The 14,472-nt window shown below is 39.9% G+C and overlaps 1 protein-coding gene across 1 annotated transcript in view; it reads right to left on the minus strand.

The window, feature by feature from the left end:
• LOC150076659 (galactokinase-like) overlaps positions 1–14,472 on the minus strand; it is an 80,014-nt gene that overhangs the window by 28,458 nt on the left and 37,084 nt on the right. The window contains exon 2 of the mRNA XM_090385990.1: positions 7,484–7,673. Within this exon, the coding sequence (XP_090242116.1) occupies positions 7,484–7,673 (190 nt within the window). The remainder of the gene's footprint in view (positions 1–7,483; positions 7,674–14,472) is intronic.

Consider the following 14,472-nt stretch of genomic DNA (forward strand, 5'->3'; position numbering starts at 1 on the left):
GTGTTTGGAACTTGTAGTCTGCTGTTGGTGAATCTGGGGGTTGCAGGTCTGAAAAGTCTCAAACCTAAGGAATTAATAAAGGAGCAATTGTTAACTGTGTGGAGAGAGAGAGAGAGAGAGAGAGAGAGAGAGAAAAGTAGTTTCCCTTTTGCTTCATACCATATTTTGCTTCTTTACATAAGTAAAGAAGCAAAGACTTCTTTATTTATGTGAACAATAGAAGAGAATAAATACATTAATCCACTAGATATTATTTAATAATAATGATAATAGCTCCACTCCACCAGGCCATAAGGATGATAGATGTGGTATACCCCACTCAACCTAAGCGAGAAACCCCCTCCCACCCAGATGGTACAAGAAACAAAGTTAGAAAGATGGGCAAAGAAGAAACTCCATGGCAGACACTACAATGACCTCCATCAAGATCACATCGATAACACTGCTTCCAATGCATGGCTCACAAGTGGGACACTCTTCCCCGAGACTGAAGGATTCATGCTGGCCATCCAAGACCAGGTAATCAACACCAGAAACTACAGAAAATACATCACAAAGGAGCCTGGAATGTCAGATGACACATGTCGACAATGCCACCTGGCCTCAGAAACGATCCAACACATCACCGCGGAGTGCAAGGTGATCACCTAGACAGAGTACATTCATAGACAAGACCAGGTAGCCAGGATAATACATCAGAAGCTAGCAAGGAAATACCAGCTGACCAAAGAAAGTGTACCATACTACAAGTACGAACTCCAGGCAGTACTAGAGACTTGAACCCACAAGCTGTACTGGGACCGCACCATAATAATGAATAAGACCATCCCGCACAACAGACCGGCCATAACTCTTGTGGACAAGATGGAAAAGTCTACCAACCTGATTGACATAGCGGTGCCCAATGCTAGCAATGTTCAGAAAACCCATGAGGAAAAAATTAGGAAGTACACGAGGTCAAGGAGATGTGGCATATGCAAGAAGTATCGGCCATCCCGATCATCCTGTCAACTACCGGTATGGTACCAAAGACTCTACATAGCAGCCTAGCAACAATAGGTCTTCCAGAGAACACCTACAAGGAACTGCAGAAAGTCGCAATCCTGAACACCTGTAGGATAGTCAGACATTTCCTGGACCAACAGTAACACCAGACATTACAACCACCCTGTGTACTTGGTAGCAGTAGCCATCACGAAGTGGAATTCCCCAATCAGGGAGAAATAATATAAGAGCAATAATAATAATAATAACTAGCAATGTCCAGAAAACCCATGAGGAAAAAATTAGGAAGTACACGAACCTGCGACATGAGATCAAGGAGATGTGGCATATGCAAGAAGTATCAACCATCCCGATCATCGTGTCAACCAACGGTAGGGTACTAAAGACTCTACATAGCAGCCTAGCAGTAATAGGTCTCCCAGCAAGGAACTCCAGAAAGTTGAAATCCTGAACACCTGTAGGATAGTCAGAGATTTCCTGGACCAACAGTAACACCAGACATTACAACCACCCTGTGTACTTGGTAGCAGTACCTGTCACGGAGTGGAATCCCCCAATCAGGGAGAAATAATATAAGAGCAACAACAATAATAATAATAATAATAAAGGGGCACAATGGCTCAGTGGTTAAGACACTGAACTACCAACTTGATGGACCCGGGTTCGAATCCTGCCTTGGTGGAAGTGAACGCGGCTCTATTACGCTGGGAGACAGATATTAATTATAATATAAAAATGATGATAAAAAAAAAAACCCATCGCGAAAGTTACCCCATTGGACTTACCTTCCCCAAGGTCGGAGTGATGGCTAAGGCATATAGTGGCGCCATTTGGTGTCCTCCACGAGAAGAAAAACAATAAATAAAATAAAGCACTGGACATAAGCCGAAGCTAAAGAAGTCCACTTCCGTAGATGGATGATTCGTAGAGAAATATTATTCATACTGCATTGAGTGTGGCGCAGGATAAAGTCACTCGCATTCGCTTAGGCAGAGGGATCGGCTTGAAAAGTTGGAGATAGTTTCCCTAGCAAGACAGTGGAGCAAGTGGCGCTGTCCCCCGTAAGGCTACAACAAGAGAAGGGCAAGACCATCCAGCCTCACCAATTGGAAGTGTTTCCTGCACAACTGACCACCCAGGAAGGAAGAAAACGCCAACGCATGAAGTAGAGCATTGAAATTGCTCCGCTTCATGAATTGAAAATTGAAATTGAGCATTGAATACATACATCATGTGAGCATACTATGAAATAACCAGGCTAGAGACTGATATGAAACCAGGCTAGAGACTGATATGACAATGTACAGATCGCAACTACATACCAAGTGGCTGGAACGATACCTGGATATTCAGGTCACCGAAAAGCAATTAGCAGACCAAAGGAGGACCATTGTCACGAAGAAATTAATAGCTCCTGCCATCTTGAAAAAAATCAAGCAGGATGTGACCAATCAACTACAAAGAATATGGTCAATATGGAACCAGAGGAGGAACAGCATACCATGGAACAACAGGTGGAACGGCAACCCAGAGGAGCTGAAGCAGAGAGAGACAAAGTCGTGATATCCAGAATAGAAGACGAGTGAAAGAAGGCCCTAACAGAATTCGAAGGAATGGACCCCACGTGATACCTAAGCAGAGGCCAAATAAAATCCTGTGGAGAGTAACAGACCACCTCAATCGGCAAATAATGCCACATTACCTTGACAACAAGGAGGCGGCAAAGCAACTAAGCAAACCCTTAGCCATAATTATGAGAGCATCCTTGGACTCAGGGGAGGTTCCCACAGACTGGAGATGTGCAAATGTATCCCCAATTCACAAAGGGGGATCGAAGGGTGACACGAGTAATTACAGACCAGTTAGTTTAACTTCTGTTCCGGGTAAAATAATGGAGTCGCTGGTTAAAGATGCATTGCAGGATCATCTAGACAAGACTGCAGCAATAATTCAGACACAGCATGGGTTTGTTAAGGGAAAGTCTTGTCTGACAAATTTGATAGGATATTATGATGTGGTTACAAAGGAACTGGATGCAAAAAATAATTTTGATATCATATATTTGGATTTCAGGAAAGCTTTTGACACTGTTGCGCATGGAAGACTATTGTACAAATTGGAGCAGAATGGTATTAAGGGTAAGTTGCTACAATGGATAAAAGGATGGTTAAGTGCGAGAAGACAGAGGGTGGTAATCAATGGGTGCTGCTCTTCTTGGACTAATGTTATTAGTGGAGTCCCACAGGGTTCGGTGTTAGGTCCACTGTTGTTTTGTATATTTATCAATGATATTGATGAAGGTATATTAGGCTTAATGTCGAAGTTTGCAGATGATACAAAGGTTGGCAGGGTTGTTAATGACAGTAATGGCAGTGTGCTACTGCAACAGGATCTAGATAATTTGGGCAGATGGGCTAAGAAGTGGCAACTGAAGTTTAACCTTGACAAATGCAAAGTACTGCATATGGGTAGAAGTAACCCCAGAGAAACGTACCAACTGTGTGGTACTACACTTAAGGTGGTAGAAAATGAAAAAGACCTGGGAGTAATTGTGCAGTCAGATATGAAGTTCTCTGAGCAATGTAGACAGGCTGCCAGGGCAGGTCATGGGGTTTTGTCAATGATATATAGGAATTTTGCTAGCAGGGAAAAGGAGGTGATTATCCCTCTGTATAAGGCAATGGTCAGGCCACGCCTTGAGTACTGCGTACAGGTCTGGAGGCCTCATTTTAGGAAGGATGTAGATTTACTTGAGCGTGTACAGAGAAGGGCAACAAGATTGGTGAGGGGAATGAAGGGATCCTCTTACCAAGAGAGGCTTAAGTTCTGCAAATTGCAGTGGCTGGAGACTAGGCACCTGCGCGGTGATCTGATTGAGGTATATAAGGCCTTGAATGGGTTGAGCACGCTGAATTCTGATGGGATCCTTCCACTTGTTCAGATTACGAACCTAAGGGGGCATAAATTCAAATTAAGAAAAGACAGATGCAGAATAGATGTGCGGAAATTTGCCTTTAGCCAGCGGGTGGTTAATTGCTGGAACAAACTTCCATCTGTCGTTGTGGAAGTTGATAGGTTGAATAAATTTAAGGAGGAACTGGACAGGCATTTGGAGGGAATGGTGTGATTTTTTTTTTTTTTTTGGCTGATGCTGCATAAGCTCATTCATTTGCTTTCTTGCATCACATGCCACTACTACTACTACTACTAATGGTGCAATGCTGGAGGCTATCCACACAGCCATATACTGTGCTGCCATAGCAGCTACTAGGATTAATGGAAAAGAAACGAGAGACCAGCAGCAGAAGAACCGAAAAGAAAAGGAACCGCCAGCTTGGGAAAGAAGACTTCAGCAGAAGATAGAAGAATTAAGAGACAAGGTAGGTCAGTTGATCCAGTACCAACAGGGTAATAGAAGTAAGAAATTGAATGGAAAGGTGAACAGCATCCTCAAGAGAGACAAGGTCCACAGCAAACAGTAGACCAGAAATCAGAGAATAGGAGAATAGTTGGACACACTGAAGCAAAACCTCCTCGCACTCAGCAAGAGACTACACCGATACAAAGAGAGCTCTCAGAGGAAAATAAACAACTGAATCTTCAATGAGGACCAAAGAGCTTTCTACAGGAAACTGGGTGAAGATGAGAAAGCAGGAAACGGACCACCCGAGAAGAAGACGATCGAGGAGCTCTGGAGAAATATCTGGAGCAGTGAAGTACGACATGACAGCAGAGCACCCTGGATGGAAGTAGAATGGAAGAAAACTAATGACATACAAGAGATGAGAGAGTGGGAGATTCGAGTAGAAGTAAAACAGTCAATCAGGAACACCCACAACTGGCGAACCCCAGGAATTGATAAAATCCACAACCACTGGTTCAAGAAACTCACTTGCGCACACAAGCACCTAGCAGAGCAGTTCACTCGAATGATAAGGCACCCGGAGACAATCCCAAAGTTTCTCACAGAAGGAGTCACATCTCTGAAACCTAAAGACAAAGATACAAGAAACCCGGTGAAATACAGGCCAATCACCTGCCTCCCATTGATGTACAAGATCCTCACCAGCTGCATAACCAAGAAGATATCAGACCACTTAGAGAGTCAGAACATAATGGCTGAAGAGCAGAAAGGAGCAGAGGAGCAACGAATGCAAGGAGCAATTAACCATAGATGCCACAGTTATGGAGCAAGCCTTCAAGAAGCACCGCAACCTATACACGGCCTACATCGATTACCGCAAGGCCTTCGACTCTGTACCTCATAGCTGCCTAATAGAGACTCTGAAGATCTACAAGGTCAATCCGATAGCGACAAACTTCCTAGGAGCAACAATGGCAAAATGGAGTACCGCCCTTAAGGTCAAGAACATCACAACCAGGCCAATCCCCATTAGAAGAGGAATCTTTCAGGAAGATGCTCTGAGCCCACCGTCGTTCTGTCTAGCATTCAAACCGCTATCCACCATGCTTAACGGCAGCAAGTATGGATACAACCTCAAAGAAGGAAGAAAGAACCTGTACACCCTCACCCACCTAATGTATATGGATGACATCAAGCTCTATGCGGTAACCGAGAAGCAACTCCTGCAACTACTTTGCATCACCGAAGAATTCAGCAAGGACATCAGAATGGAATTTGGTCTAGACAAATACAAGATCCACACACTGCACCAGGGAAAATTAGTTGGCCGAAACTACCAGCTGCTGACTGGTAAAGAGATCGGAGCTATGACAGAAGGAGAGACCTACAAATACCTAGGGATGATGCAGGCTCAGCAGTTAGAGCACAAGGAATTAAAGAAGTGCCTGACCAAAAAATATCATCAGAGACTCGGAAGCATGCTGAAAGCAAAATTGAACAGAGGGAACACAGTTAATGCCATAAACACCTATGCAGCTCCAGTACTAACATACACCTTGGGGGTCATAGATTGGACTAACACCGAGTAGAAGATATCATGCGAAAGACAAGGACAATGATGACCAAGAGCCGCCAACACCACCTGAAGTCAGTAGTGGAGAGACTAACAATAGCTCGGAAAGGGGGAGGAAGAGGCCCAATAGACCTGATAGAACAACAGAAAACAGCGATAGTTAACCTGAAGGATTACTTCGAGAACAACACAGCACCACTCCACCAGGAAATAAGGAAGATAGATAAGTTGTATACTCCACTCAACCTAAGCGAGGAACCCCCTCCCACCCAGACGGTACAAGAAACAAAGTTAGAAAGATGGGCAAAGAAGACACTCCATGGCATACACTACAATGACCTCCATCAAGATCACATCAATAACATTGCTTCCAATGCATGGCTCACAAGCGGGATGCTCTTCCCCAAAGACTGAACGATTCCTGCTGGCCATCCAAGACCAGGTAATCAACACCAGAAACTATAGAAAATACATCGCAAAGTACCCCAGAATGTCAGATGACACATGTCGACGATGCCACCTGGCCTCAGAAATGATCTAACACATCACCGCTGGGTGCAAGGTGATCGCCCAGACTGAGTACACTCATAGACACGACCAGGTAGCCAGGATAATACATCAGGAGCTAGCATGTGGTATATGCAAGAAGTATCCGCCATCCCGATTATCCTGTCAATTACCGGTATGGTACCAAAGACTCTACATAGCAGCCTAGCAGCAATAGGTCTCCCAGAGAACACTTACAAGGAACTCCAGAAAGTTGAAATCCTGAACACCTGTAGGATAGTCAGAGATTTCCTCGAACAACAGTAATATCAGACATTACAACCACCCTGTGTACTTGGTAGCAGTACATATTGCAAGGTGGAACCCCCCCAATCAGGGAGAAATAATATAATAATAATAATAATTTATCTTTGGAGGAAATGGAATGAAGAAATATGGCACAGCAAACATGTCTAGCATGTTTTCTGTGTCCTATAGGTTATAGCAAAATTAACCACTACCTTCTACTATAAATTAAAATTATTATAAGATAAATGACAGCTCTCACACTACCATAACCATATTTTTCAAATCTGTATTCTAAATATTTTAAGATAACAAAACCATAATTTTGGCATTAATTGATTAATTAACTAGATAAATTTATTTTATAAAAACTGGTACCAAACAACTTTTGAAATTATAGTGTACATATAAATTTTGCTGCAATTTACCTTAGAGAATATTAATCCTTAAATTTTATAGAATGTTGATCTGTTTTGGCAGGTTTGGTAGAGTATATAACACCATGAAAACCATTTATCATCTCCCTCTCCAACGCATATAATTTTTATTGTAAAATCTTCATGCAAAACACTGCTCTTCTTAGCAAGTGTTTTGTAGACAAGTAGAGTTTCCCAGTATTTGCCAATAACTGTTTCATTTTTTGCTGAAAAATATCTTCGTTGCACAATAAAAAGAAATAATAAAAAAAAATTATAAAAGATTAGCAAAAAACATAATAAAGAACAAAATAATCTTAAAAAATAACAAACCTTTGAAATTTGCTACCACCCCTTTCACATAATTTGCCCATTTAGGTTTCCCTGGGGTCAGTGGTCTGTCAGACGAAGGAAGCTGGAATTCAACAATTTTGCTATCATCTATGTGAGAACTCAGAGTCAGAACACAACACTTCCCAGAATTAGTTTTCTTGCCTACCACCACAGTTGCCAAAGGTAGAGCCTGGAGTTAGACAGTTACTGTTATTATTATTATTGGAAAGTATTAGTTGGATACCTAGACACAAATCCAAATACCTGCATGCATTCATACACACAAATGTATATTAAGGTTACAGAGAATGAATACACACACACACACACGAAATTGTATATTTAAGAAAAACATTAATAGTTAGCAACCAAGATTGTTTCAAGTAGCATTTATCAAGCCAACTCAAAACTATAATTCCGATTTGATTATGCTGGCTTTGGATTGGGGTGTGTCAGATGTTCCGTTTCATGATAAACCTGAAGTCTAGGTCTGTTTCACAGCACTGGAACGCATCCAAGAGGTGTGCTGGAGGGGGCTTAGGGCATCTCATGTAAGTTCCTCTAAATTTTTGGGGATCGTCCAAGCTCCTCCCCATCTGACATACACATATCTCTTTTACTTTTTTTAAATCATAATTCTTATTCATATAAATGAATAAGAATTATGCTAAATAATGGAGTAAACTTAGCTAAATAATGGAGTAAACAAACCTATATAGCATCACTCAATTTTCATAGCTTGAAGCATGATGAACTATAATCTCTAATTTTATTTGAAACAAGGCAAAAAAACAAATGTATTTATTTAATAATTATTATATAATATATATTTTAACCCTTAAAGTTACAAAAGTTAAAAATCAGCTTGCAATAATCATTAAAAATCCATCACTATCAGTGTCCAGTGAAATTGGACCCACAAAGCCAAAAAAAAATTTCATAGAAAATTATTGTGATTAGCTAAAATTCATTATAAGTTTTTTTTTTATATATTATATAAAAATTATTTTTCAATCCTGTGGTACCCCTTTCATACCTTTACTGCTCCAGCTAAGAAATATTGTTCAAGATCTGCCCTAAATGGATGTTAGATACACTGATATAGAGAGGAAAGTGGAAAGGAAATTGTTGAAGTAAGGATTAAATTAGTCAGCTGAGGCTGATGGATTCTATCCTATTATATTTAAAAAAGTAAGGAAACCTTTGGCAAACCAAGAAGGCTCAAATAATTTTGGGAATCTCCTTAAATTCAGAGGAGGTCCCTATGGATTGAAGATTTGCAATTGTCTCTCCTATTCACATACGGAATCTAAGAGCAAAATGAGTAATTATAGAATTATAAGCGGGACTTCTGTTCCAGGTAAAATAATGATGTCATTGATTAAAGAAGGATCATCTTGAAAGGAATGCAGTTATACAGAAAATCACAGCATGGATTTGAATTAGCATTTAGCAGTGGCAAATGAAGCGAGAAAGCAAGCTTATACAGCATCAGCCAAAAAAAACCCAACACTACCCATTTCTCCTATTCATTCCCTCTAATATTTTCCTTAGTTCTTCCTTCAATTTATTATTTAAACCATAGGTTCCCGAAGTGGGCGGTACCGCCCCCCCAGTGGGCGCTGAAGCCTTCTAGGGAGGGCAATAGTGGGTTCAGAAGCAATTGGGGAGTGTTCAGGCGGCCTAGGGGTCGGTGGCTCCATAACCATATTTTTATCTCCTTGGGGTCCAGTGGACCCAGTTCAAAGGTCAACTAATAAATTCTATAATTTTTACTCTATGGACACAGCTGAAATTCGCTATAGGTGAAGCCAGAACTGTTTTCTTCGATTTTCCCACTTCAATTTTCAAAACCTTCTACTGAATTTCATGCAAATGACAAAAATGTGGCATCAAGTGTGTATTTTTTAGGCCTTTTTCTGTTATTTTTCTAAACCCATCCTAATTAGCCTAGGGCCTTTGAAACCCGAGCTACTGTGAGTTGACATAAGAAGCAATAAAGCGAAACAGTAGCAACAACTGTTTTTGAAAGGCGTACATTTTTTCTGTTTAGGAATAAGTTTCATTACAATCATCAGTCGAAAGTGTGATAGATAAGTGGAGTCAGTCATACAAAGCGTAAATTAAATCTTGTGAATGTTGTTGCAAATTTTATTAGTTCATTATGTCTGAATTTAAGAAGAAATGTCGACAGTACAGTACAGTACAGTATTGAGTATTTGAAATACGGCTTTATTCAGTCTCCTACGAACCAATTATTACCTATGTGCTTGATTTGCCAAAAAAGTATTTTAAAATGAAGCAATGAAGCCTTCTAGGCTACAAGAGCATTTGACTAAAATGCATGCTGACGAAAAGGATAAAGATTTGTCCTATTTTCAAGTACTAAAAGAAAAATATTTTAAATGTCCAACTATATCAAAACTTTTTGCGTCGTCCACTAAACAAGATAATGACAGATTACAAGCTTCTTATAATATTTAATTATTAATCGCAAAAGCGGGAAAACCACACACAATTGGTGAGGAATTAATCTTGCCAGTAGTAAAAGAAGTAATAAACACTGTGCTTCATAAACCAGTGTCATATCATCAGGAAAATTCCTTTGAGCAATAATTCAGTGCAAAGAAGAATCAATGAAATGGCTGAAGACTTTGAAAAATCATTGTGCGATTATTTGAAGACATGCCAATTTTCCATTCAACTCAATGAATCAACTCTCCCAAATAATGAGCACTACTCTTATCATATGTACGATTCATAAAAGAAGAAAAAGTTTGTCAAGAATTATTATTTGCTAAAAATTTGGAAGTGGATACAAAAGGAGAATCTATATTTAATACCATGAATAAGTTTTTTCAAGAGAAAGACATTCCTTTTTGTAATATTTTGTCTGCTGCTACTGATGGTGCTCCAGCAATGACAGGGTGCCACAAGGGTTTCATTGCGCATTTGAAACAAGCAGTACCAAATGTACTCGCTATACATTGTGTTCTTCATCGTCAACATTTGGTTGAGAAGAATTTAAGTGAACGCCTGCATACGTCGCTCCATTACGTTATTAGAGCAGTCAACAAGATTACAAGCAATTCATTGAGTGACAGATTGTTTAGCCAACTTTGTAGTGAAAATGATGAAGATTTCAATCGTTTGCTGCTTCACACAGAAGTTCATTGGCTTTAAAAAGGTATTTGTCTGAATCGATTTTACAATTTGTTTGATTCAGTACTAGAATTCCTAGAAAACAGAGACGGATTGCAGGCCAACCTGATTACATCCAAAAATGACATTGCTTATTTGACAGACCTCTATAAAATATTTAATGAAGTCAATCTACAATTACAAGGTGATGAATGGAATCTAATTAAAACAAAAAACGTTATTGCTGCTTTTGTGGGGAAACTTCTTCTGTTCAAGCAAAATCTAGGCCGAGGGGAATTTATCAGCAGTGTCTCTCAAAAAGGAAGATTTACTTACATACTGCCAACACTTGGAGGTTCTCCATGCTGATTTCAATGAGCGATTCAAGGATATTCTAAACATGAATATACCAAATTGGGTTCTAGATCTTTTCTCACATGTAAACACAGCAGGATCATCAAATTTAGAAGAGGAACTCATAGAACTCACAACAAATGAAGAACTAAAAATAAAATTCAAAAGTGGATACCAAGAGTTCTGGCTTCAGAAATCAATACCGACACTGTACCCTGGATTATGGGAAATAGTGCAGAAATTTTTAATTGCATTTCCATCTTCTTATTTGGCTGAGCATGGGTTTAGTGCTGTAGCGAATTTACTATCTAAGAAAAGGAACTGATTGCATATAACTGAGCGTGGCGATTTACAACTGTTTTTAACGAAAGTTGAACCCGATATTAACAAACTTTTAAAAATGCATCAGGCTCATCCTTCACATTAATTTGTTATTTTTTCTTTGTATTTTTACTTTGTAAGTTCGAAATAAACAATTTTATAATACATTTGATGGTGTTTTAATTATTACAATAAGATTCTTAATGATGTAATACAATCTCCTAATATGTATTCCGAATTTTCATATTTAAACCATTGTATGAAACTTCACATTAATTTGTTATTTTTGCTTTGTATTTTTACTTTATAAGTTTGAAATAAACGATTTTGTAATATATTTGATGGTGTTTTAATTATTACAATAAAATTCTTACTAATGCATTTGCAATCTCTTAATATGTATTCCGAATTTTCATATTTAAACCAATGTTTGAAACTGTGCATAATGCTATTCGAGCATACACTTTACAATCTTTACATATGGGCTATGTTTCATCAAAATCAGAATAGCAATAACTGTGTTCAAGATGAAGCACATATTGGCCACTACTTTTTCAATAATTTAACGGCATAAGCAGTAATGTATCATTAGTTGCTATTTACGTCGAAAATATCAAACGGCTTGAACGCGGAAAACTGTTATAATGGGGGGGCATTACAAAATTTATGCCTTGCAAAGTGGGCGGTGGCCCGAAAAAGTTTGGGAACCTATGATTTAAACTATCAACTTCCACAACAACAACAACAGATGGAACTTTGTTCCAACAACCAACCACCCATTGCCTAAAGGCAAACTTCTACACATCTATTCTGCAACTGTCCTAGCATTAGCATTAGCATTAGTAGAGGCATTTGATGCAAGAAAGCAAGCTTATGCAGCATCAGCCAAAAAAAAAAAAAAAGAAACCCACTTCCACTTCACCCCTCTGTTCGTTCAAAATACCTGTCCAGCTGAGCCTTAAACTTATTTAGGCTATCAACTTCCACGACAAGGGATGGAAGTCTGTTCCACCAACCAACCACTCGCTGGCTAAAGGCAAATTTCCGCACGTCTATCCTACATCTGTCTTTCCTCAATTTGAATTTATGCCCTCTCAGGTGATTATTCTGAGCTAGAGGAAGAATCCCATCAGCATTGAGCATGCTCAAACCATTCAAGGCTTTATACACCTCTATCAGATCACCTCGCTGGTGCCTAGTCTCCAGACACTGTAATTTGCAAAACTTAAGCCTTTCTTCGTAAGAGCACCCCTTTGTTCCATTCACTAATCTTGTTGCCCTTCTCTGTACTCGTTCCAGCAGCTCTAAATCCTTCTTGAAATGAGGCCTCCAGACCTGTATACAGTACTCTAGGTGTGGCCTGACCATTGCCTTATACAAGGGAATAATCACCTCCTTATCCCTGCTGGAAAAATTCCTGTATATCATTGACAATACTCCATGAGCTACTCTTGCAGCCCGTCTGCACTGCTCAGAGAACTTCATATCTGCCTGCACAACCACCCCCAAGTCCCTTTCATTCTCTACCACTGTCAGTGTAGTACCACAGAGTTGATACGTTGCTCTGGGGTTGCTGTTTCCCATGTGTAGTACTTTACATTTGTCAATGTTAAACTTCATTTGCCACCTCTCAGCCCATCTGCTCAACCTTTCCAGATCCTGTTGCAGCAGCATACTGTCAGAAGTGTCCTTGAAAACCCTGCCAACCTTTGTATCGTCTGCAAACTTGGACATTAAGCTTGATATACCATCATCAATATCATTTATAAATACAGAAAACAATAATGGACCCAACACTGAGCCCTGAGGGACTCCACTAATAACATTAGTCCACGATGAGCAGTGTCCATTGATTACCACTCTCTGTCTTCTCCCCCTCAACCACCCCTTTATCCATAGCAGCAATTTGCCTCCAATGTCACACTGCTCCAATTTGTATAGCAGTCTTCCATGTGCAACAGTATCAAAAGCCTTTCTAAGATCCAAGTATATAATATCAAAGTTATTCCCTGCATCCAGTTCTTTTGTGACTGCATCATAGTATCCAATCAAATTGGTCAGGCAAGACTTCCCCTTAACAAAACCATGCTATGTCTGAGCTATAACTGAAGTCTTGTCTAAATGATCCTGCAGTGCTTCTTTAACCAGTGCCTCCATTAATTTTCCTGGAACAGAAGTTAAGCTCACAGGTCTATAATTACTTGTGTCAGCCTTTGATCCTCCTTTGTGAATTGGGGTCACATTTGCACATTTCCAGTCTATGGGTACCTCCCCTGAGTCCAAGGAAGCTCTCATAATTATGGCTAAGGGTTTGCTTACTTCCTTTGCTGCCTCCTTTAATATAACTGGATAGATCCCATCCACCCCGGGTGCCTTTCTTGTGTTTATCTTCAACAGTTTCTCCTCCACTTTACTCCCAGTTATTTCAAGATTCTGTAGCTTACTGCTAGAGTTGAATACACCTCTGGCATTCCCCTTGCTGAATAACTCCTCATGTGTGAATGTCGATGCAAAATATTCATTTAGTTTGTTAGCTACCTGAGCGGGATCATCAACAGTTGACCCATCGATATCAAGTGGACCAATCTGATTCATCCCCTTCCTTCTAGAGTTTACATAAGTAAAGAACTCTTTCCTGTTTTTCTTTGCATCCCTTGCCAAGGATTTCTTGTAATCTGCCTTCGCCTGCCTAACCTCCTTTGTAACTTGGTTGCATATCAACTTGTATCTATCATAGGCTTCTGTGTCATGTGTTAATTTGTAAGTATCCCATGCATTTTTCTTCTCTGCCATATGCCTCATTAGTTCATCTGACATCCATTTTGGCCTAAACGGGGAATTTGCTTTGTAAAAAGGATAGGTGGAATAGGACCAGGGTATGTCTGCCAGGGGCAAAGGTTGATGACGTTGTAGAGCGGATATCATCTTTTAAGGGCACAAAAGGTGATATAGTTGTACACGTTGGCACTAATGATATTAAGAGTAGGAGACCGGCGGAACTACTTAGCAAGTACAGGTCACTGTTGAAAAAAAGCCGTGAATTAGGGTTGAACTTGAGAGTGTCTGCAATTCTGCCCAGACACGATAGGAGGGAGTATATGATGAGAGCCTTGTCGATCAATTCGGCCCTGGAGGGATTGTGCAAGGCTCAAGGGGTAAAATTTTTTTCAGCC

The sequence above is a fragment of the Mastigoproctus giganteus genome, chromosome 12 (genome assembly GCF_048544385.1).
Source record: "Mastigoproctus giganteus isolate SK-2022 chromosome 12, ASM4854438v1, whole genome shotgun sequence".
NCBI lineage: Eukaryota > Metazoa > Arthropoda > Arachnida > Uropygi > Thelyphonidae > Mastigoproctus > Mastigoproctus giganteus.